Below are 24,364 nucleotides of genomic sequence, written 5' to 3'. Positions count from 1 at the left end.
TACTTAAACCATGCCTCCTTAGAAAAAAAAGTATCCTCACCTGAGAAATTGCATCCCCCAACACTGGGACCCTCCCCAGCCTTTTCGCAAAATTGTGGGTAGTATTGAAAGCAGTAGAAGTGATGCCTATTCATTCCTGCCCCATCAGCTCACACCCTTATTGGTAGGTTCACACCTAGCAGTAATATTGTGAAATTATCGCTAGGGGTCGATGGTGCCATTTTGAACCCAGACACTCAATGGGACAAGAGTGACTGGGGATTGCTTCTGCCCCCACTAGACACCAGGAAACGTACTGGTAGGTGCTAGTGAGGGGATCAGGGGTACACAGGGATGGGAATGGGTGAGAGTATATGGTTCGGGTGTCAGTGGGATGTGGGGCTGAAGAGATATATGATTTAGGTGTCAGGCTTGTGGAGTGTGAGGTCATGCATAGTTTGGGTGTCAAGGGGTAGGGGACTGGGACTGTGGCAGAATTTTTTAAAAATCATGGCTCCTTTAAGAGACAGCCTGAAGTCTGATGTCTGAGTTACTGGAGCCAGGAACACCGATACATAGTAACGTGGAGGGGCATAATCAAACGGGGCCGGCCATCTATAAGGGCGGCCATCTCTAATGACAGCCCCGTAAAGCGGCATACCCAACCGTATTATCGAAACAAGATGGCCAGCCATCTTTCGTTTCGATAATACGGTCGGGGCCGGCCAAATCTCAACATTTGGGCCGGCGTTAGAGATCGCCGCCATTGGTTTTCGCCGATAATGGAAACTAATAGTGGCCATCTCAAACCCGGCCAAATCCAAGCCATTTGGTGGTGGGAGGAGCCAGCATTTGTGCACTGGTTCCCCTCACATGCCAGGACACCAACCAAGCACCCTAGGGGGCACTGCAGTGGACTTCACAAATTGATCCCAGGTGCATAGCTCCCTTACCTTGTGTGCTGAGCCCCCCCCCCCCCAAACCCCACTACCCACAACTGTACATCACCACCATAGCCCTTAAAGGGTACCGGGAGGCACCTGGATGTGGGTACAGTGGGCTTCTGGTGGGTTTTGGAGGGCTTCCATTTACCACCACAAGTGTAACAGGTAGGGGGGATGGGCCTGGGTCCGCCTGCCTGAAGTGCACTGCAGTACCCACTAAAAACTGCTCCAGGGACCTGCATAGTGCTGTCGTGGAGTTGGGTATGACATTTGAGGCTGGCAAAAAAATGTATTTAAAATTTTTTTTGGGTGGGAGGGGGTTGGTGACCACTGGGGGAGTAAGGGGAGGTGATCCCCGATTCCCTCCAGTGGTCATCTGGTCTGTTCGGGCACCGTTTCAAGGCTTGGTCGTGAACAAAAAAGGACCAAGTAAAGTCGGTCAAATGCTCGTCACAGCCGGCCTTCTTTTTTTCATTATCGGCTGAGGCCGGCCATCTCTTAACCACACCCGTGTCCTGCCTTCGGTGCACTGCCGACATACCCCCTTGATCTTTGGCCGGCCCTGCGATGGAAAGCAGTTGAAGCTGGCAAAAATTGGCTTTCGATTATACCGATTTGGCCGGCCATAGGAGAAGGCCGGCCATCTCCCGATTTGTGTCGGAAGATGGCCGGCCTTCTCCTTCGAAAATAAGCAGGATAGTAACATAATAGGTTACGGCAGAAAAAGACCTGTACGGTCCATCCAGTCTGCCCAACAAAATAAACTCATATGCGCTACTTTAAATGCATACCTGACCTTGATTTGTATTTACCATTTTCAGGGCACAGACCGTAGAAGTCTGCCCAGTATTAGCCCCGCCTCCCAACCACTAGCCCCGCACCCCAAACACTGGTGCTGACACCCAATCTCCACTAAGCTTCTGAGGATCCATTCCTTCTGAACAGGATTCCTTTATGTTTATCCCATGCATTTTTGAATTCCGTTACCATTTTCATCTCCTCCACCCCCATGGGAGGGCATTCTAAGTATCCACCACTCTCTCCGTGAAAAAATGCTTCCTGGCATTTTTCTTGAGTCTGCCCCCCTTCAACCTCATTTCATGTCCTTTAGTTCTGCCGCCTTCCCATCTCCGGAACAGTGTTCCTAGCTACAGCAACATAAATGTATTATTATCATAGGAGTCACTACCCTGTGATGCTGAGGTGTCAAATTTTAGTGACTCTCGCACTATATATCGCTGTAGTAAAATATATTATTTTACCACAATTTTGTAACTATCCCTCTTCAATGTGCAAAGTTATATGTTTAACCAACTGTAAATTCAAAATCATATATGCAGCGGGTACTGCTGTTGGCTACAAAATTTTGAACTCCTTGTGTCTGGAAAGGGCATAGAAGTCTCCAACACAAGTAGCTTTTTAAGGAAAGTATGAGCTCAAGGGGTCACATAAGTTTTGTTAGTCAACTTGTTTAACAATGCAGAGGACTGTGTTTACCTCCAACCTCTTTCTTTAGGTCCTCCTCCTGTAGTTTTTCAGTAGCTGCTGGAAGCTCCTTGGGTTTACCTACAAATTGTTTCAGACAGTTTATTGTGTGTGTTCCAACAAGCGTGCTACGACCAAATGCCCTCCAGTCAACCACGCAGATACTCAACGGCGGATGCAGGATTTCATTTTCCGGCAACTCCTGACAGAGGAGAAAAAATGTATAAAAGTCAGATCTCATAAAATGGGGAATCTGACTGGCCCCTGTGTAGTGGTAATTTATTTTTGCCCTCTGGGATGCTTCAGGTCTTATGTTTGTCAAAAATTGATTCCCAAAACCATCTCTGGTGCTGCAGGTCTTATGTTTGACAGATTTGAGAGCTGTGCTGAGGTGACCTGTGATGGTTTTTTGGGCAAGACTAGCATTTGTATGGACATTGGCCTATGTTCAGTGTCAGAGGCATCCCATCCAGCAGGTTTCTGCTATGTAGGGAAACAAAGAGAGCCCAGTGATTGTCAAGGAAAGAGAAACACAAGGGCATATGAAGGTCATTTAATAACAAGTGGTGCATACTATCTGCCACAGGGCCCACAGAAATGGAGGCAACTAGGGCAATTGTCCTGGACCCCTATATCACAAGATACTTAAGTTGAAGGAAATACAGCCTTGCTGGTTGTTTTTTTGGCCTCTCTCAAATTTCTGCCTGGGGCCCCAACATGTCCAGAACTGGGCTTTGATGGGCTCTGCAGCAGATAGTGTGAGCTAACATCATTAGAGTGTGTTAACCATTTATAAATGACCCCCTCCCCCTTCAATACTAAGAAGATATAGAAATGAACTAAACATATGAGCTGACTGCTAATTTTCACACTTACTAATATTTTTTGTTATTCTAGGAATGTCTTTGCTATTTCTGGGGTTCGGGGTGTGGGGGTGGCTTGTGGGGGGAGCTTATACATTTCTTTTGTATTGCTCTGATCTTTGATGATTGTATCGTTCAAACTTTTATTAATAAAAAGATACGTTAATAAAGAAAGATGATGAAGAAGGGAGTACCAGGGAACGAGGGATGAGTATACAAACACAATATACTCACCACTTCAAACCAGTCTGCTAGCACGTTGAAGTTGGGATTTTTCTTGTAGCTCTGGATGACAGAGGACTTCACCCCTTTCCCCGCACACTCAATCAGAACTTGTGGGCGATCCACCGAGAGCAGCTGAACTTTCTTCATCTCACGGACTCCCCAGAACAGAACCTTTGTGGAAAGGAGACAGATCAACAGTAAGTAGAGGAGTACAGAAATGTTACTCTCAGGACCGCTCAGTGGCAACACTGTCATACAGGAAAGAAAGGTCTGATTCTCAGATTCAGTTCCTTCTCTGTGAGTAGGAGGGATCTGGGAGTGATGAGGGAGCTGTAGGCTGTGGTCCCTGGTTGAAGGTCAGTCACTGCAGTGGTTGAATGAGGAAGAGAAGTACAAAATGGATGGGTGGGTGAGGGTGAAGGGATAAAAAGAAAAGAAAGAAAAAAGCCTGTACCAGAAATTATTTCAGCCATTGTCTGGCTGATCAAGATTTTTAGAAATGAGACAGTATAACACCCGCATAAAACACTATTAATGTTGAATAAACAGATGGCAGCATTTTCATTGCAAATCTTCTGTTCAGTCTTATCTTACTGAACTCTATAGGGAGTAATTCTATAAAGAAGGTGCTAACATTTATGCACCTTATCCACATGTAAATGACTAGAATACTGGCATATATGCACATGAGTGCATATAACTTGTGTAAGTACCAAAACTCCAGCTACACACCATTCTGTAATTACATGTATATCTTCGATATTGCATGTAGTTTGCAGGTGGGCATAAACAAGGGCAGAGTCAGTGTGAGCCCAGCCCACGCTTCACCCAGACTCTGCCCATCTCTATGCCCACCTGCATATACTACTATAAATCATTTCTATAGCGCTTCCAGTCATACGCAGTGCTTCACAATTGAACATGAAGAAAAGACAGACCCTGCTAAAAAGAGCTTACAATCTAAATCAGGTCAGACAGACAGGCATATAGTCACACGTATGTATCTCTGGAATCTGGGTGCGAGCATTTACATCAGCTGTATGTCTGGCATAGGCAGGGCATGGGCGTATCTAAAATCTACGCGCATTATTATAGAATATACCCAATCTGCGCCTAATTTAGGCGTCGGGATTTACACCAAGTTAAATGTGGCCTAAATGGATGAGACCAAATTTAGTCATGTGGCGAGCCGCTCGGCATATTCTATACACCATTCAGAAATTTAAGACTATTCTATAAAATTTAGGTATACTTTAGAAAATATGCTTAGGCGTAATTTTTTCCAAGTGGATTTTTCAGGTGCCATATATAGAATCTGGCCCCTAATGTTTGTTTCTGCTCTTGGTGTACCCTAAATTCCCACTTTGAATGGATAAATTTTGACCATATAAGAGAGAATTTCTTACCTACAAAAATGTTGAAGAAGGTGCCTATGTTATAAAGGTAACATAAGCATGTGTAGGTGTCTTTATAAAACAGGCTCTTAGAATAACCCCCAGCACACTAATTGCCTCACACAAAGGTATATCTGTTTCAAGGCATGTGCCAATTTGTGTGTTCTCTATGCGGGTGTACACATATTTTAGAACTTCTACATGTACCTTCCAACTCTGCCCCAGCACCACCAAAATGCCACCTTCAGAAACTTCTATTTACAGGCTACACAAAAGTATGCACACACTTGTTGACACAAAAATGTATATTCTGCTGGTCTGGGGGCACACCTCAACTGTTGGCTGGATTACAGAATATTCAACAGAAAATACAATTAAAACACCACATCAAATCTTAATCCCTAAAAATCTCATCAAAGAATAATCTCTAAAATCATCCTCATCGAGCTCCCTTCTTCAGAAGCTTCAGTGAACAGCATCGCCTTGGCCTTTTTGACAGGCCGTAAATTTCACGCTCTTCCCTCAAGGAGGATGGCAAGGAATTCAGCCAAACTGGGTCGACCACTGAAAAAGCCCTAGCCTACACCAACATACCAATACCAACTTGCCTCTGCATAAGAAGGAACCTGCAACAAATCCTCATCAGCCAACTTTGGAGCACATTCATGAACCTAAGACCAATACAATTCCTCAATCTACAGGATGTTTCCCCATGAAGCCCTCAATAAACCAACGCCAACATCTTAAATTTTTGGTGTGTAAAATATGCCTTACACATGGAAAATGCTTTATAAAATTACCCCTGTGGAGGGTAGGTGCCAAGATGTTGTCTATAAGGAGCCTATGCTATAAAGGAAAGTGGATGCCTACTTTCCTTTATAGATTAGTAGCAAAACAGGTTAAATATTCTATTCTATTCAAGGTATTTATATCCCGCTAAAATCAATAAAGAGTCTAAGCGGGTTACATAAATATAAAACATAAATTGGAAAGTTAGGAAAACTCACAAAAATTAGTCATTCAAATATTTATCAAAAAAGATATGTTTTCAGTCCCTTGCAGAATTGTGAATAATTAGAAATCACATGAACTTGTTCAGGTATGGAATTCCACAACTTACTAGCCTGAAAAGAAAAAGATCATCATGGATTCTTTTAAAGTGAATTTTCCTAACAAATGGAAACCCCAACAACAAAGTAGAATAGAAACGAGAGCTCCTTCGCAATGTTGGATAAGCTATCAACTGTGGAAGAAGAGATGAACAGTTCCCCTGCAATATGTTAAACATAATACAGGCAAGCTTAAAAACTATCCGAGCAGAAACGTAGCCAATGTAACCGTCTAAGCCAGTGGTTCCCAAACCTGGTCCTGGAGGCACCCCAGCCAGTCAGGTTTTCAGGGTATCCACAATGAATATTCATGAGAGAGATTTGCATCCACTGCCTCCACTGCATGCATATTTCTCTAATGAATATTCATTGTGGATATCCTGAAAACCTACTTTTTTTTTTTTGCTCACCCTGTATAAAGAGGGTGGCAACATTTAGGTGTCCAGAATTCGCATAAATGACCAGAATACCAACATATATGCACTTTTGTGCACATATGTGTGTAAATGCCAATATTCCAGCTATGCACTATTCCAGTGTTTTGCAAGTCGGTCCTGGAGTACCCTCTTGTTAGTCAGGTTTTCAGGACATCTGCAGTGAATATGTATGAATTGACTTGCATACACTGCCAGGCAAAACAGCGGAGGTGACCAAACAACAGTAAGAATCTCAAATCATTTTCTGAGACGTCAGATTCTAACTGATGCAACTTTGGATGGGAGATTTTATGGTTTCTTGAAGATATATCAATCCTGTGATAAATAAGAGGCTGTCCTAGCCGGGGCAGGCCACTAGATGGCGCTGTTCCCCTAAAAATGTCCAGGATGTCCGGGGTAGGCCACTAGAGGGCGCTAGGAGAATAGATGGAGGTCGCTAGGACCGGGGAGAGCCCTGGGAGGTCCACAGGTGTAGGAGGTTATGGGCTGGGTCCTGTGTAGCTAATTAACCACTTTATACTCCACCTGAGATGTAAAAGAAAAAGAAGAGAGCTGGTAGCTGAAGAAAGAGAATCCCCCTGGAAAGAACTGGCTAAACCCTATGGACTTGTGGTGGACTGTGTGCTCAAGGAAGAAAAACAGGCTGGGAACCAGGTCACCCTGAGCGTGAAAGGATAATATGATAATCTGCATATAATTTGCATACTGAGAACCAGCTCACCCTGAGTGAAAAAGGGGCCCAGGAGCTTGAGGTTGGATTGCTCAGAATACTAAGAAGAAACTGTTTGGAGTCTTGTTCAACAGCTCTAGGCAAGTGAGGCCTGCTGGCTAATGGGAGTAAAAGCTTCATTTTCACAGTTTGCTTGGTATTCAAAAAGCATTTAACCACCTAGGAAGAGCACCTAGACAGTTAAATACCCTCAAACTGGCTTTCTACTATTATTCAGTGAGAGATAACTGACCATCTCCCACTGAATGTCCTGGTCAGTAGCTAGCCTGGTTACAGGTTATGTCACATGACATAGCCAGTTATTGCTGATTTTCAGCAGCTGACCGATTAAGTTTAGTAGCCAGATAGACTTGCGTAAACAGGTCTGGTTCCCTTGGCTGCTGGAACCTAGCTAGTCAACTGATGAATATCTGCTTAACAGGCTAAGTTTGCGGCACCAAAAATAATCCTGGAAATTCAATGCTGGTGGCTCCCGCTGTCTCAATATCAGGGCCAGTTTGTTTAATGATGGTCAAAACCGGTTTGCATTATATATATATATATACACACATACACATACCTTACCGCTAGATCAATGGGTGGCGGTAAGGTCACATGGCCAAAATGGGCACACACCCATTTTTATTTTGCTGCACGTCCATTTTCAGCCAAGAAAAAGGCCTTTTTTGCAGCTGCATTGAAAAATGGACCTGTGTGCATCCAATTCACGTGTCTATACTAGCGCAGGCCACTTTTTGGCGCACCTTAGTAAAAGGACCCCATAGTAACTTATATGGCCAAAATTTATCAGTAGAAGTGTTGGGAATTTTTAAAGCAAAACACCTGTGCAGTCAGCAACTGCTGCCAGCCTCATAATTGGTTTCAAATATTGGTCCCAAAGGATCTATTGTTTTCCTCACAGCATAACTTAAACAGTAACAGCAGCTTGAATTCTGTTGCTCATAAATGTATTTACAGCATTTGTCTTCTTGTCCTGTTTCAAAGCTTTGAGCTATTGTCTTCGAGAATAATATATTCAAGACAGAAATTTGTAGTCTGAAATCTCATTGAGGACGTTTTATGTTTAACCAGACTTTCATTCTCTGCACGTAATAAAAGCTGACCTGACTGGGAAATCATCAGAACAAGACATTGCACACTCAATGAGAATCTACAAGCTCTTCTATAGGGATTGACACAGCAGAAATAGCTAATTCACACTGAGATTGGGCTCAGGACTGCACAGCTGCTGGACCGCTCCAAAATGTAGAGAACGTTTCCCAAGGCATAGGGAATGCAGCCACTGTAGCTCAGTCAAAGCTTTTCTTTCAGTGAGACTCATCAAATATTTCTGCCTGTAAACTGGACCTTTCTATGTTCAGTTTTTTCATTCACTGCTTGTTTTTTTTATTTCCCTATAATTTTTAAGTTTCTTCTTCATTTTTATTTTGTTTTGGTCTTTCCTCTGGTACCTTAGCAGTCTCTGCTGACTCCAAGCTGCCCAGACAGTCATGCCACAGTAGCTCAGTCAGGTGCATGCAGATAGATGATAGACCAGTATACCCAGACCACACTAACCCTGTTGAAAGGGCAATTTGAACCCAGATCTCCCAAATTGTAGTGCACTGATTCACTGCTCTTTCTCGTCTTAGCTCTTTTTGTCACCTACAGCTCCTGCAATGTTTCATTTCTCTCCAGGTGTGCCTGTGACTCTCAGCATGTCCTTTGGCTATACTTTGCACTCTGTGCCCTCTTATTATGCATCTCTGACCATCCCTCATGCATCTGCCATCATAGAGCCTGTTCTAAAATACAGGAGAAATTAATATTTATGTGCCAAGTGTTTGCAGCATAAACATCCATATTAGAAACATAAACATATAGAAAGTCAATGGGTTCAAAGCTGCCAGATAACCATCTTTTTGATCATATTATCTCAACGCTATTTTCTTGCTAGTTTGTCATGGGGGGGGGGGGGGGTAACAAAAACCACAGAGGGATTAAGGGGGTAACCTAGCCTAGTGGCTAGTGCAGTGGTCTTTGATTCTGGTAAACTGGGTTCAATTCCCACTGCAACTCCTTGTGACTCTGGGCAAATCACTTAACCCTGCATTGCCCCAGGTACAAAATAAGCACCGTGGAGACAAACAAAGCAGATCAATCAGTGATATGGTTCAAAACTTTATTTTCACTGATTGATCTGCTTTGTTTGTCTCCACGTTGGATTTTGCGGATCGCTTGCCATCTTGTTTCTTAGGACAAAATAAGCACCTGCAGTAGTATACCAAGGGCGGAGCAGTGGTGGTGGTCTGCCCCAGGTGCATACCACTGCACCTGGATCCAGGTCTGCGGCTGTTGGCTCTTCCGGTCCCCTGCCCCCTCTGACATTACTTCCTGTTTCAGGGCAGGGGACGGAAGAGCCGACAGCCACACACCTGCTCCTCCTTGCACCCCCTTGGTAGGAGGAAAAGTGATGAGGTGATGACATTGGGGGGGTGGCATGCCTTGGGGGAATGATGTGCTCCTTGGGGGAGGAGTGACACGCTGGGGGGCAAACAAGCTAGGAACGCTGCCGAGTACCTGTATATATAATATGTAAACCACTTTGATTGTAATTACAGAAAGGCAGTATATCAAGTCCTATCCCTTATCCCTATCCCTCAATGGAGTGCTGCTTAATAGAAGCCATTTACTAAATCTTAAAAATACTTGGTACAGTGGCATTCCTAGGTCGGCTGCCACCCGGGGCGGATCACCACTGCGCACCCCCCCCAGGTGCAGCGGCGTCCATCCCCCCGGGGTGCAGCACACCCCCCCCCCGGCGCAATGACACCCCCTGGCGCATCAACCCCCCCCCCCCCCCCGGGTGCATTCATAGCTGCTGGGAGCATCCGCGCGGCTGTCGGCCCCTCTGCCACAGAACAGGAAGTAACCTGTTCCGGGGCAGAGGGAGCAGACAGGCGCGCGGCTGCTCTCTGCACCCCTCCAGCAGCGTGCACCCGGGGCGGACCGTCCCCACCACCACGCCCTTGCTACGCCACTGACTTGGTAGCAGGTGTAACTCTTGAGGTTGATCTTTTACGATATAGATGTTTTGTCCCCTTCTGAAATGGGGAATAAATGTCTATGAACTTACCACACTGTTGTCTTGCCCACAACATGCCAGACCACACTCCCTTGCTATTTGCAGGAATTTGGGTTTGATACATGTGTATTCTGGCATTGTAAAAGGGGGCTTAGATGTTTATACAAGATATACATTTAAGCGCTGGTTTATGCACATATCAAGCATGAATAGGGTTTGTAAAATGAAGGTCATATTCAAAACTGGAGGATATATACATACTACTATATACAGTATAGGAAGCCAACAGATCATAATAACCATTCTTAGTTTTCATCCTTACAAACTGAAAACTAGCCTTTCTATAAGCCAATTCCCATGTCTCTGGTGTTTATGCTCATCATTGTCTGAGTTTAAACATCAGGCCCAATGTTTGAAGAACCGCTTTTTGGAATGTGGCTATCCATTTACAGTTGTGAAGCAGGCTTATCTGAGGGCAAAGAAAACAGTCCAGCAATGGTGCCTCTCGGCCCTTCCATTGCCTAACTGAGAAGACATAAATCTTGTATTCAAACTAGTAATTTGCAGCCTCATTGGTCACCCATCATACAATTATGGACATTCGATGGAGAGTTGTGGATGGGATACAAAATACTTGGTAATTATGACAGAATTTTTAATTATAAAGAACAATGCTGGATTTTTGAGTTAGATATGGTTTCACACAAGGCTAAAATAAGGAAACAGAATGGATAGTTTTGGTATGAGGTGATTGGTAGATAAAAATCAGCTGATGTCTAGCTACTTCCTATATATAAGAAAAAACGCCAGGCCATGTTGGCTCATAGAGCAGTAAACAGTGTGCCAGAAATCATTCTGAAATATATATTTTTTAAATTATGATGTGATTGGATTTCTCATGTAATGATATCCCTGAAGCAGTTTGTTGAAATGTGAATTCATAGCAGATCGATATTCTGCTGATTAATTAATTATTATTATTTTTTTCATTCTTACATACCACCATTATCCAAAACAAGTTTTGGTTCAATGGGGTTAAAACATTTTTAGTCTGAATATTCCTAAGTGGGTCTCAATAAAACATACACACACAATACACCACAGATGCCTGCCATTTGCAGAATACAATACATTAAACATTAAGAAAAAAAACAAAACCTGCCTGAATAAATAAATGAGTTTTCATTTGCTTCTTAAAAGTAGATTAAGATTTCATAACCAAACAGGAAGCTTATTCCACAAAACTGGGCCACAAATATAAAAAGCAGTATTTCTTGTGATTGCATAGTACATCTGCAGGGTGTCTGGCAAGTGAAGTAACTACTTTTCCTCTGAATGCAGCACCGGGGGGGGGGGGGGGGGGGGGGGAATAAAACTCACACCCACACACTGGAAGTACTGAGGTTCACACCCACACACTGGAAGTACTGAGGTGCCAGACCAACCAGTGCATTAAAAACCAGCACCCAACAACTTAAAACTTTCAACAGTAGGCCGGTCCTAGGGTTTCTGGCGCCCTCCTGCAGCCTATTAGTCGGAGCCCCTACCCATCCAGGGGTGGGATCACTATGGCTCCGCCCCTACAGTAGTCACACCCCTTTTACTAGCCATGGCATCATTGAAAATATTACACCTGTCTTCCCTTCCCTTCCCTCCATCTATGTCCAACAATTCTCTCCCTGCCCTCCCCTCCATCCACCCATGTCCAGCAACTCCCCTGCCTTCCATCCATCTATCCATCCATATCCAGCAATTCTCCTCTCCCCGGCTGCCCCCCTCCATCCATCCATCCATATCCAGCAATTCTCCTCTTTCTCCCCTGTCCTCCCCTCCATGTCCAGCAATTTCTCGTCTCTCCCTGGGCCCTGCCCTCCCATCCATGTCCATCCTTGTCCATCGATGCTCCTCTCCCCTTCCCTCCATCCATCCATCCATATCCAGCAATTCTCCTCCCTCTCCTCCCCTCCATGTCCAGCAATTTCTCCTGTCTCCCTGGGCCCTGCCCTCCCATCCATGTCCATCGATCAATGCTCCTCTCTCCCCTGCCGTCCCGCTCCTATGTCCACCTGCCCGCCCTCTTCTCTGGTTTAAATCTTGTGTTTAAATTCACCTCCGACGTCGCAGCAGCTGCGCAGCGTCAGTGAAAGCGCTGCTGCCGACGTCTCCCATCCTTCCCTTTGCTCATTCGTTCCCTCAGTGTCCCGCCTTCTTCTGACTTCATTTCCTTGCGAGGGCGGGACACTGAGAAGGGAACGAACGAGCGAAGGGAAAGCTAGAGACGTTGGGCAGCAGCGCTTTCACTGATGCTGCGCAGCTGCTGCGACATCGGAGGTAAATTTAAATACAAGATTTAAATGCACTAGGGCGGCGCGGGTACCGGAGCAGGAAACCGAAGGCAGGGCTGCTGTCGGGGTCCGGGAGCTGAGGTAAGCAGCGAGGGTCAACATGGCGCGGTGGCGCCCTCCAGAGTTCGGCGCCCTCCTGCCATGCTTACCTCGCTTACTGGGTTGGACCGGCCCTGCAGTGGCATAAAACATGCTAAAATGATTCAAGCCCACCAGCATATGCGCCGCTGCATTCTGTGCAACCTGATGAGCATTATACCTAGCCTGAGAAAAAGAAACGTTCTACTGGAAAGATAAGTCTTTGCACTTGCGTATTTTTGCAAATGAGTAAAGTTGAAAAAGCTGGATCTATGATTATGATGTCATTCAGCACTGATTTTTTCTGATTTAGTTATATGGTAGAAGGCTTTTTGAATAATAATAAGCAATGTGTTTGTTCTGCATACCTCGACTCTGTGTTTACTTAAAATAGGCCGGATGTTGGCAGGAACAGGATAGACCTGACTTGCATCAGGGGTCTCAACTGGAGGAAGATTCTGTGCACCAGACTCGGGAATCTACAAAAGAAATCAACCATCATGCAGTATTCACAATATACACGGGAACATCATCAGTGTCTCTGAAGGCTACTGAATTTGTACAGTGGTAAGATACGCACACTGAATATTTGGGGCCTGATTTTGTTTGTTGTGTAGGGCCTGGTGTAATGATCATGTCTCTCCTCTGTTTCATAGGTTGCATTGGCTTCCTATTGCTTTTTGGAATAAGTTTAAGATCTTGTGCCTGACCCACAGAGCATGTTACAATAACTCTCCACCTTACCTTTCACAGATTATAACTCCTTACACTCCGTGCTGAGCTTTAAGATCTTTAGATTCCTATAGACTAGTTCTGCCTGGCCCTAAGCAAGCTAGATTTGAATCTACATGGAAGTGCGCTTTTTATTTTTTGGCTCCCCGTGTTCTGCTATACAGAGTTTCTGTCTTATTTTTAATGGTATTCTTTTCTTACAATATGTTTTGTGCTTTTCATTTTGTGCACTGCTTTGATCTGTCAACCAGAAGAAGCGGTTTTAGAAATATCTAATAAACATACACATAACAGCACATCTACATGAGAAGTCCAAAAAGGTGCCTTTTTAAGCCTATTTCATAAATAGTCCCATATCCAGCTCCAGCAGGTGCTCTGACATTGGTGTAAATGTGTGCGTGTACTCTGTATCCCAAATAGGACATTGATTTAACCATGCACCCTCTCATTCTATAACAGGCTACCTACAGCTAGATGTCAATTGCGTGCATGAATTTTACTCCCTGATTTTTAAAACCATTTAACCATCTGGCGATATTCAGAAGGAGATCACTGGTTATCTCCCACTCTATATTGCCAGTTAGTACTTAGAGGATAGCCGGTTATTTCGTGCAATATAACCGGCTATCCGCTGATATTCAGCACATCACCAGCTACGTTTGGTAGCCATATTAGGCATCCAAAATAGCAGGCCTACTTTTGGCTGGTTTCACAAATTTGCTTACTGCATGAATGCAAGGGGGTGTACAAATGGGCAGGGTTTGGGCAGGGCATGGGTGGGGTCCCACATTTAGCTCTTGATAGAATACTATATGTTAAGTGCTCAGGTGCCACATTTAGGCGCGTGTGTTTATGCCTGCTGTTGACATGGCGTAAGTGGCTGTGCCGATAGGTTGGTGCATAAAGGTAAAGGGAAATGGGACTTGATATACTGCCTTTCTGAGGTTTTTGCAACTACATTCAAAGCGGTTTACATATATTCAGGTACTTATTTTTGTACCAGGAGCAATGGAGGGTTAAGTGACTTGCTCAGAGTCACAAGGAGCTGCAGTGGGAATTGAACTCAGTTCTCCAGGGTCAAAATCCACTGCACTAACCACTAGGCTATTCCTCCACTCCAACTTATGCTGGAATTTGAGTGCCTAGAGCCCATTATAGAATTAACACTACATCTTGGCACCAAACGTTTGGAAACCTTTATAAACTTGCTCCCTTTATGGGCTCTTATCAAATTAGGGGGGAATCCAAGAAGAGGAAACTGTAGTCTGCAAACGATACCAAGCAATCCACAAAAAGCAGAACACACAACTTCTAATACAGGAGAACTTTATTCCAATCAACTCTGGAAATTTCAATGCCTGACAAAGCCATGTTTCGCCTTTTTAAAGGCTGCTTCAGGGGTAATACTATTAGGGCCCCAAAGGTCACTTAATCCTAATAGGAAGGAGCTCTGTGTGCTTGCATCTGCTGCCGTTTGCATTATTGTCCAAATCAACATGCCCAACGCTCAACTCAGTTCTTAATGTCTTTATTGTCAATATGTTCTCGTGATATCCAATAGACCAACTGACAGGACCCTGTTTCGAGGCTGCATCAGGAATGGTCGTCAGGCCACCATTGTATCTAGCTAGAGATGTGGCCTGACGTCCAACCCTGATGCAGCCTCGAAACAGGGTCCTGTTGGTCAGTCTATTGGATATCTCTGCTGGTGCTGGTACTGAATATTGTTGGCACCTCTATAAGCTCAGGCTCCTCTCCAATGCCACCCCTAGTGCCACCCTTGATCTGTTCACTTTTTTTGTTGGGCGTCGCTTTTTAATTAACTGCTGCTGAATATTACCGCTTTAACCAGACAGGATAGGCCTGCTTAAATCACTTTGAATATCCACCAGATTATCTTTACTTAAACACTAAGGGTTAATTTTATAACTAGCCACATAGGTGAAATATGCATATATGTGTACACTTTCAAAATTATCCCATGAAAAGTATCCACAATAGTTACACCAGCCAATGTTTATGTTTATTAGATTCTTCACATACTATTTGTGAGGATACTTTTTCTGAGCAAAAATATCTGCCTAAATTTTTAAAACTCAAACTGTCACCCCCCCCCCCCCCCCACCACCTTCTTTGCAGGAAATCTGCCCCCTAGAGCAGATTATAGTGCAGGTGCAATATGTAGAGGCACTCCAATCACTGGGCAAAACTAGAAAACTGCCCAGTGAGGCAAAATTCAGAAGGCAGAAGAATTTGGGAAGAACCTGGACACTTAAAAACTGTGGGTCTTGAGTATGTGCAGCATTCAAAGACCTGCTGTGTCCCACCCCCCTCTGACAGGTCTTTGAATGCTAGCATGTTCTCAGGACTCAATGCCACATACTCACAGATTTTAAGACCAACAGCGGAGGAGAAGGGAAGCAGATCCAGCTAGGGTGAGTGAAAGGAAAAGATGCTGGACACTTAGTGAGCTAGGGAAGGGATGGGGAGATGCTGGGCATTGGAGGCAGGACAGGAGAGTTGCTGGACTATGGGAAGATAGGAAAGAGGAGATGCTATACACTAGGGGTGTGATAGGAAAGATGCTGGATTATGGGAAGATAGGAAAGGGTTGATACTGGACACAGGGTGAGTAATAGAGAAGGGGAGATGCTGGGTGCAGAGAATGGGGAAGTTGAACCTTAGGCTGCTCCTTTGGGGGCACATGGCTGAAGATTCATCTAGGGCATCAGATGTCCTGTGGGTTGCCCTGGAAGTTGGTGTGCGGGTAATTTTATAAAAGCCTGTATCCATGAGTAATTGCTGTTTTACTTGTCGAAAAAGGCTTTAAACTTTTCTCCTCTGTGTGAAAATAATTGCCAGATTTATTTCTAGGTACACTACAGTTGGGTTCTATGACATTATAACAGTGCTTCCTGCTGTTTTCTGCTTCAGCATTCTCAAGATTTTCAATATTCATATACTGATCTTTATCTTATTTTTCCAAACCATCCAAACGCAAAGAATTGTCACATTTAAGCTACCTTTAACTCACCTGCAACAATTCAAAGGCAGCCAGAAGGTCCCCTCCAGACATATTTCCACAGAAAATGGGGTAGTAGGATAGTTTGGGGGGACGGTATGTCTGGTTAGCTAATGTAACCACAGGGGCAGCCACCGTGGAGCCAATGTACTCTGCTTTACCCTAGAATGAACATAAAGATATGATTTATTCAATCTTATTACAGAACAGAGAGAACAAAAGTAAACAGTTAAATCTCCTAGCAATCTTATTATGTTGAGATCTAATTTTGAGAGATCACAGGAAAGAGGCAGATTGTAAGCTCTTTGAGCAGGGACTGTCTTTCTTCTATGTTTGTGCAGCGCTGCGTAAGCCTTGTAGCGCTATAAAAATGCTAAATAGTAGTAGTAATAGTAATACGTGCAGATGGTTGGCATTTATTCGGTTATGGCCAATATTCAGCCCTTAACCAGATAGGTGAAACCTGACAAAGATAGGACTGTGTTTTATGTGTTCTGATTTGTTCTGTTACTCTATCTGGTTAAGCGCTGAATATTGGCACTATAAGTGCTGACTCTGCCCCAGAACTGCCCAGAACATAGCCAGTTTTGGCTTAGGTGGTTAGAAGGGATTTCAGCGGTACTATCCGGTTAATATCTCCAGATAGCACCGCAAAGGTGATTTAACCGGGCAGTAGTCTCTCCTGCCCAGTTAAATCACTTTGAATTTTGACCCCACAGTTTATAATGTGATAGGAACCCAGATCCTTGTTAAGTCCTGTCTGGTAGATGTCAAAATACTTCATCATTTTAATTTCAAAAGGACTTTTATTCTGACCGTAAAGTTATCAGTGCAGTGTCCAGGTTCTGGAAAATGCTCACCCACACAGGCGTCATCTTTATTTGCTTTGCGGTGTTTGATGAGTTGATTCTTGTCCTGACTTCCCAATATGGCACCCTTATTTTACTTATCCATATTTTGATAGTGTCATTTTTTGCTCATATCTGACCTGAAGAAGGTTCTGCCTTCAAAAGCTTATCAAAAAATGTATTAGGCTAGTCCAATTAAAAAATGTATCAGCTTATTTTCCTTTCCTTTGTTTCGCTTTATTTCTGTTTCTATGCTAAGAAATGAAACCTGAGCTATAAGGGTGCTCACAGGAATATGACTAGTTCAAAAGTGGCACAAAAGCAAGGGCCAGGAATATAATACAGTCATCACTGGTTTGCTATGTGCCTCGCAGAACTAGTCTTTCTTGCTTTCATCACATAAAATACATCTCCCTTCCCATAAGGCAGCATTTAGCAACACTATCCATTGATAGGGCCATGCTTGTGTATGGAGATCAGAACCCACCAGGTACATTAAGTTCTCTGTGCAAGCTACCGACTTGGCCATCCCTATTCAGAGTTCAGTGGAAAATTCATCTTAATTTAGAAGCTTAAAAGCTATGCTTAAAATTTAGGCCTGCCATTCATTCGCCTTGATTTATGAGCCTAATGCTGAAAAATTGTGCCACGCTCCGATCTTCCCTTCCCTAAATCTGCTCCGGTTTCACTTACTTTTTATGCTCCTAAATTTAAACATTTAAAGGAGCATTTATAGGAAACCATTTAAATTATAATTTGCTGCAAAAAGATTTAACACATGTATTTGCTAGTCAATGAAAATATAGAAGGATAGACTAAACAAACTCAGTGACTAGTAATTAAAGAGGAAACCAAAGGAACCAGTGACACAGAGATAATTAGCAGAAGAAACAATTCAATAGTGTGTACAGTACCACAGCATCGTCATCGTAAAGTTCTATAACAACCAGTGGGGGATTCCCCTGAAACTCCTGCACATCACCGTGCAGTGGGATATTCTGAAACATCAGCATCTGATTCCAGGTAGGGGATAACGTCTGCGAAATGATCTGAGAAAGACAGAGAAAACATTTCATTGATAAAGAGCAGCAGCTTCCTCTTGTATGCACAGCCACAGGATTTTTGGAAAAAATGTTCCTTGGTATACAGGCTTGAAATATTGCATGAAATGGTAAGGAGATGGGATTTGATACGTGTATGACTGGCTGGCAATAGAAGCCTCATGGATTTCAGTGGCATTTCTGCTATAGGTTTGAGTCCGACATGACATTTAGATTTAAGTAGCAAGCTTTCCAAATCCTAGTTTCAAAAGCAGGTAATGATCATGTACAGTACCTCTCTGCCTCCAGCCAACTGACCCTAATTTCCTAACTTGTGTGAATGCACACTCCATTATTTTCAATGGGGTAGTGGCGTACCAAGGGGGGGGGCGGTGGGGGCGGTCTGCCCCAGGTGCATGCTGCTGGGGGGGGGGGGGGGTGCCGCGTGCCTGTCTGCTCCGCTCGTTCCGTGTTCCCTGTTCCGGGGCAGAGGGAGCATGGAATGAGCGAAGCAGACAGGCGCGGCACCCCCCCCCCCCCAGCAGGTAAAAATGCACCCGGGGGGTGTCCTTTTGCTGGGGGGAGGTGTGTCCTTTCCCCAGGGTGGGGTCACATCTGCAATCCACCCCAGGTGTCAGCCACCCTAGGAATACCACTGCAATGGGGCCTATTTTATTTAAATTTTGCTCACACCTTTTTCAGTAGTAGCTCAAGGTGAGTTACATTCAGGTACACTGGATATTTCCCTGTCCCAGGAGGACTCACAATCTAAGTTTGTACCTGAGGCAATAGAGGGTTAAGCGACTTGCCTAAGATCATAAGGAGCAGCAGTGGGATTTGAACTGGCCACCTCTGGATTGTAAGACCAGTGCTCTAACCACTAAGCCACTCCTCCACTGTTAACTAGCTAAGGGGCCCTTTTACTAAGGCACGCCTACAAGTGGCATGCGCTGGTGTATGCATGTGTTTTGGACACGTCCTGGTCCATTTCCTCAGTGCGATTGGAAAAAAGGCATTTATTTTTTGTGCTGGAAAATGGATGTGCAGCAAAATGAAAACCAGCGTGTGTCCATTTTCGGCCTGAGACCTTACCGCCACCCATTGACTCAGTGGTAAGGTCGCATGTGCTAACCGGGTGGTTGGCGTCCAGCACATGTCAACTGCCATTTACCGCTGGGTAAGTGCCACGCTGTAGTAAAATAGAAAATATTTTCTACTGCTTGTTTTGGACAAGCACCAAAAATGGAATTACCGCACGGGGCACGCGGTAGCCAGGTGGTAGTGCCAATTCGGCGTTGGACGCACGTAGGTGCCTACGCACCTTTGTCAATGTTCAAAGCTATTTAACCAGGCAGGAGAGGCCAAATAGGACCATGTAAGTAGCAGTTCTAACGTTGACTGACTTAACTTAACCGGTTAAGACTGAATAGCAGCATTCAATATCTGAGCACAAAGCTGGTGGCAGTGAAAAAATTGCTGGCTGCCGCCGACTGAATATTTACCCCTTAGTGTTTTATATAAGACAAAAAAAAGAGAGAAAATTATTACCATATTAGCCAGCTGAAAGCATCTCTTGCAGTTAGAGGCCTGTTTACTAAAATGCACATGTGGAGGCGTATTTTCAAAGCACATAAGACTTACAAAGTTCCATAGTGCCTTGTAAAATGAGTCCCGTGGAGGGACATTTTTGATAGAACGTCTAAATCAGAATTTGGACGTTTTATACAAAACGTCCAAATTCTGAACAGGAAAGAAGGTCATTTTCAAAAAAGATAGACGTCTATCTTTTAGTTTCGAAAATACTATGGATGTTTTGTTTTTTGGATGTTTTATGATATGGACGTTTTATTTTTTGGTCCATTTTCAAACAAAAAAGATCCAAATGCAAAATGTGCAAAATATACAAGAAAATCCACAATAGAGTGAAACCATTCACATGTTCTAAGTGTGGTTAAAGCATTGGTTGTAATGTAAATCTCAAAGTGCATCAGAAAGCCCACACTGGAGAGAAACCATTTGCATGTATAGAGTCTGGTAAAAGCTTTGGTCAGAAGGTAAACCTCACAATGCACCAGAGAATACACACAGGAGTGAAACCATTTACATGTCCTGAGTGTGGTAAAAACTTTGGTTGGAAAAAAAAGCCTCACACGGCATCAGAGAATCCACACAGGGATGAAACCATTTATATGCACTGAGGAGGTAAAAGCTTCAGTTGCATTGGGACAGGTAATTAGGGAATGTACACTCTTGCTATGAAGTATGGAAAAATAGCACTCTGGCATTTAGATATATGTAATGAGACCTCATTTTCATCTATAGGTCTGAATTCAAAGCCCAAATCTAATGATAAACAATTGACAAAAGGCTCAAATGTTATTAAAAAAATAGAAAACTTGGCATCAGGTAAAACAGTGGAAAAGTGAAATCCCAGGAAAGCAACAGGGCATCCTTGGTGGCACTGCAATGGACTTTATAAAATTCTCCCAGGTATACATCTCACCATTGCTCCCTTATCATGTCTGCTGAGCCCCCCAAAACCCACCCTAAACCCACTACCCACAACTGTACACCACTACCATAGCCCTTACAGGTGAAGGGAGCACCAATATATGGGTACAGTGGGTTTCTGGTGGGTTTTGGAGGGCTCATAGTTTCCTCCATAAGTGTAACAACTAGGGGGCGGTAGAAGCCTGGGTCCACCTGTCTGCAGTGCACTGCATCACCATTAGACTATTCCAGGGACCTGCATGCTATTCTAATGGACCTGAGCATAACATCTGAGGCTGGCATAGAAGCTGGCAAGTAATATTTTTAATCACATTTTTTGGGGGTGGGAGGGGGATAGTGACCACTGGGGGGTAAGAGGAGGTGATCCCCGATTCCCTTCAGAGGTCATCTGGTCATTTGGGGCACCTCTTGTGTGGAGTAGAGGAGTAGCCTAATGGTTAGTGTAGCAGACTTTGATCCTGGGGAAGTGGGTTCAATTTCCACCGCAGTTATTTGTTATAAAACAGGTGCAGCTCAAAACACCTAAGTTTTAGTTCTGGATGTTTTGTTTTGTTCCACTATGGCTGAAAAACCTCTAAGTCTTAGGAACGCCCAAGTCTCACCTTGAACACGCCCCTGATACGCCCCCTTGAGATTTGGACGTACTTCTGACGAACTTCAGAGAAAAACATCTAAAAAGAGGTTTTGAAAATACTGATTTGGACGTTTTTGTGAGAAAAACGTCCAAATGCAGACTTATGTCACTTTTTGGATGTTTTTCTCTTTTGAAAATGAGCCTGATGGTAACACAGGGGCTCAATTTCAAATGAGAAAAACATCTAAAAAGTGGCATAAAGCAGCATTTGGACGTTTTTCTCACCAAAATGTTCAAATCGGTATTTTCAGAACACATTTTCCAGACTTTTTCTATGGTTTGTCTGCAGTACATCCAAATCTCAAGGAGTCATGTTAAGGGCGGGATTTGGACGTTCCTATAACCTCAACGTTTTTCAGTCATAATGGAACAAAATGAAAATGACCAGAACTAAAACTAAGACATTTTGAGCCAGACCTGTTTTAACAAAGACTAAGACGATGTAAAACAGAAGAAAAATAATCTTCGCACACTCAAAATCGCACAAGACACAGCGAAGATAACGCAAAGAACAGGTCATTATTGCATTTTAGTAAACAGGCCGCATGCCTAAGAGACTTTAGAAAGGTGACTTTTATGCAGGCGATTTGACCATCTCTGAGTTCTCCTCCCACTCCCTTCAAGCTATCTCCATGTATGTAGTGTTCAAAAGATGATGCATAGGTCATCTGTCTCCTAATTGTAATAAGCTTGCAGACTAAAGCATATCAAGTCAGTTGGATGCTACTATCAAATGTGTGTTGGGGAAAACAAATAATTGGAATTAATAGATAATATTTTTAATGTGTATTTTATATTATTTTCATACTGCCTTGAACTGTGTTATCCTTTGAATTGGTTGACTTTCTCTTCCTGAAATTCTTTTGATTTCTCTTCTTACATTTCCTCTGGATGATATAAAATCATTTGCATAGAGAACCCTGTAACATAATGGCAGGTAGTTGCACTAGGTCCCCTCCCTTTGCCTATCCTCCCTTCCTACTGCAGATCCCACCACTAAAGTAGGACTGGCCCAAGCATATTTGAAACCTTAGATGAACCCTCAGCTGTGGGCTTATCTCCTCTTCCTTTCCCTTCCCTACCATTCCATAATGCAGCATCACCCTCTCCACATCTCTCCCACATGGCATCCAGCATATCTCTCCTTCCCTACCTCTCACCCCCTTTGTGGTGTTCAGAATTTCTCTGCTTCCCTACTTCCCTCCTCCTGAGGTCCCCAGCATTTCTATCCTCACCTCCACCTCCTTGGTGTCCAGCATCTCTCTGATTTCTTTTCCTACCCCCCCCCCCCCCAAACCTTCACTATTCAGAGGCAGTGATCACCCTATGGAAGGCTGGCATTCTGGCGTTCAGCTATGAGATTAAACCCTTTAACAGTCTTGTTTACCCTCACACACACACACACACACACAAAAATACCTTGTCATTACCTTTGTGGTCTGACAGTGGGAGACAAATGTCACTTTGGCAAAAGGATCAGAAAGCCCTGTGCTGTCAGCTGCAATCAGCCCCCTGGCCTGGTACATGTGGGCTCGGAGCTGGAAAAGCTGCTGGGCTGTTTTTAAAACAAAACAAAGTAGCCATTTTAACACTTTTCATCCCATTCTCATTGTTCTTTTCTTCACTGCTGATTTCTCCCCATGAGAAAATGCTTTACCTTCATCACCTCCTGTTACTTCTGGACCATTCATCTCAGATTACAGTACTACTTGCTTTAGTAATGTCAAGACTGAATTACTGAAACATTCCTATGCTGGACTTTCTCAGACTCTCCTAAGGAGAATTCAATCTATACAGAACTTGGCTATTAAGCTTCTCTGTCACTCTAAATGCTCTGATCCAGAAGCATAGCCATGGGTGGGCCTCTTTTGCCCAAGGCCCACCCAGAAATAGTGCACCCCAGCTACCTATGATCTGGCATCCCTGGTTGGTTGGCTCGCTCCCTTCCCTCTGCTCCCACCCCTATTCCATGGGTCCATCACTTCTCTCTTTTTCCCCTCTTCACTTCTGCCATGGTACTTCCAACTTACTGTATTGGCGCTGCTCAGCAGCAAATCACACAGGCTGGCTCTGGGACCTTCCCTCTGTCGCATCCCACCCTCTCTGATGTAACTTCCTGTTTATGGCAGGAAGTAGCAGAGGAAAGGCCCACCCTGAGCCAGCCTGTAAAAGTCATTGCTGGACAGCACCAATACTGTAAGTTGGAAGCACCACGGCAGAAGTGAGGGAGGGAAAAAGGCAGAGAGTTATTGAACCTGTGTGTATGTGTGTGTAGGGGGGTCTGGAGGGAAGGGAGAGATATGTTGGACCCGTTGGGGGGGGGGGGGCTGGAGCTGGATTGGAAGAGAAAGGGCTGCTGGATTCATGGGGCTGGAGGGAAGGGAGAGAGATGCAGAACCCATGGGAAGGGTGATGGGTGGAAGGAAGAGAGATACTGAACCCATGGAAGGTGAGCTGGAGGGAAGGGAGAGAGTTGCTGGACCTGTGGAGGGGGGAGCTGGCTGGCTGGAAGGGAGAGAGAGAGAGAGGAGCTGGACCTGTGGGAGGGGGGCTGGAGGGAAGAGAGAGAGAGGTGCTGGACCCAAGGGATGGGAGATGGAGGAGAGGAGAGAAGGAAAATAAAGATGCCAAACCAAGGGGATAAAAGAACAGTGAGTCAAATACTAAACCCAAGGCAGAAGCGAGAAAAGGAGGGAGGGCAGGTAAGCCAGATGCTGGGAAGAAGCTTGAAGGGGTGGGTTAGAGAGAAGAGAGACACATTGGTGGGGGGAGGAAGAGAGGGGAGAAGCTGGACACAGGGAGCTATATAGAAACAGAAGTAAGCATAGGGTCAGAGACACAAAGGGGAGATGCTGCAAGGGGATGGTATATAGACACAGAGGTGCAATACTGGGCACAAGAGGGGAGTTAGTGGAGATAGAGGG

At 44.3% G+C, this 24,364-nt stretch overlaps 1 protein-coding gene across 1 annotated transcript in view; it reads right to left on the bottom strand.

The window, feature by feature from the left end:
• Positions 1 to 24,364, bottom strand: part of FER1L6 (fer-1 like family member 6) — a 289,857-nt gene that overhangs the window by 109,670 nt on the left and 155,823 nt on the right. The window contains exons 20-25 of the mRNA XM_030218883.1: positions 22,871 to 22,995; positions 18,170 to 18,304; positions 16,420 to 16,569; positions 13,022 to 13,132; positions 3,506 to 3,667; positions 2,421 to 2,610 (exon numbers count right to left, since the gene is read on the bottom strand). Of these exons, the coding sequence (XP_030074743.1) occupies positions 2,421 to 2,610; positions 3,506 to 3,667; positions 13,022 to 13,132; positions 16,420 to 16,569; positions 18,170 to 18,304; positions 22,871 to 22,995 (873 nt within the window). The remainder of the gene's footprint in view (positions 1 to 2,420; positions 2,611 to 3,505; positions 3,668 to 13,021; positions 13,133 to 16,419; positions 16,570 to 18,169; positions 18,305 to 22,870; positions 22,996 to 24,364) is intronic.

Source organism: Microcaecilia unicolor, chromosome 1, assembly GCF_901765095.1.
Source record: "Microcaecilia unicolor chromosome 1, aMicUni1.1, whole genome shotgun sequence".
Classification (NCBI taxonomy): Eukaryota; Metazoa; Chordata; class Amphibia; order Gymnophiona; family Siphonopidae; genus Microcaecilia; species Microcaecilia unicolor.
The sequence above is the reverse complement of the archived record's forward strand: the minus strand, read 5'-3'. Positions and strand labels throughout refer to the sequence as shown.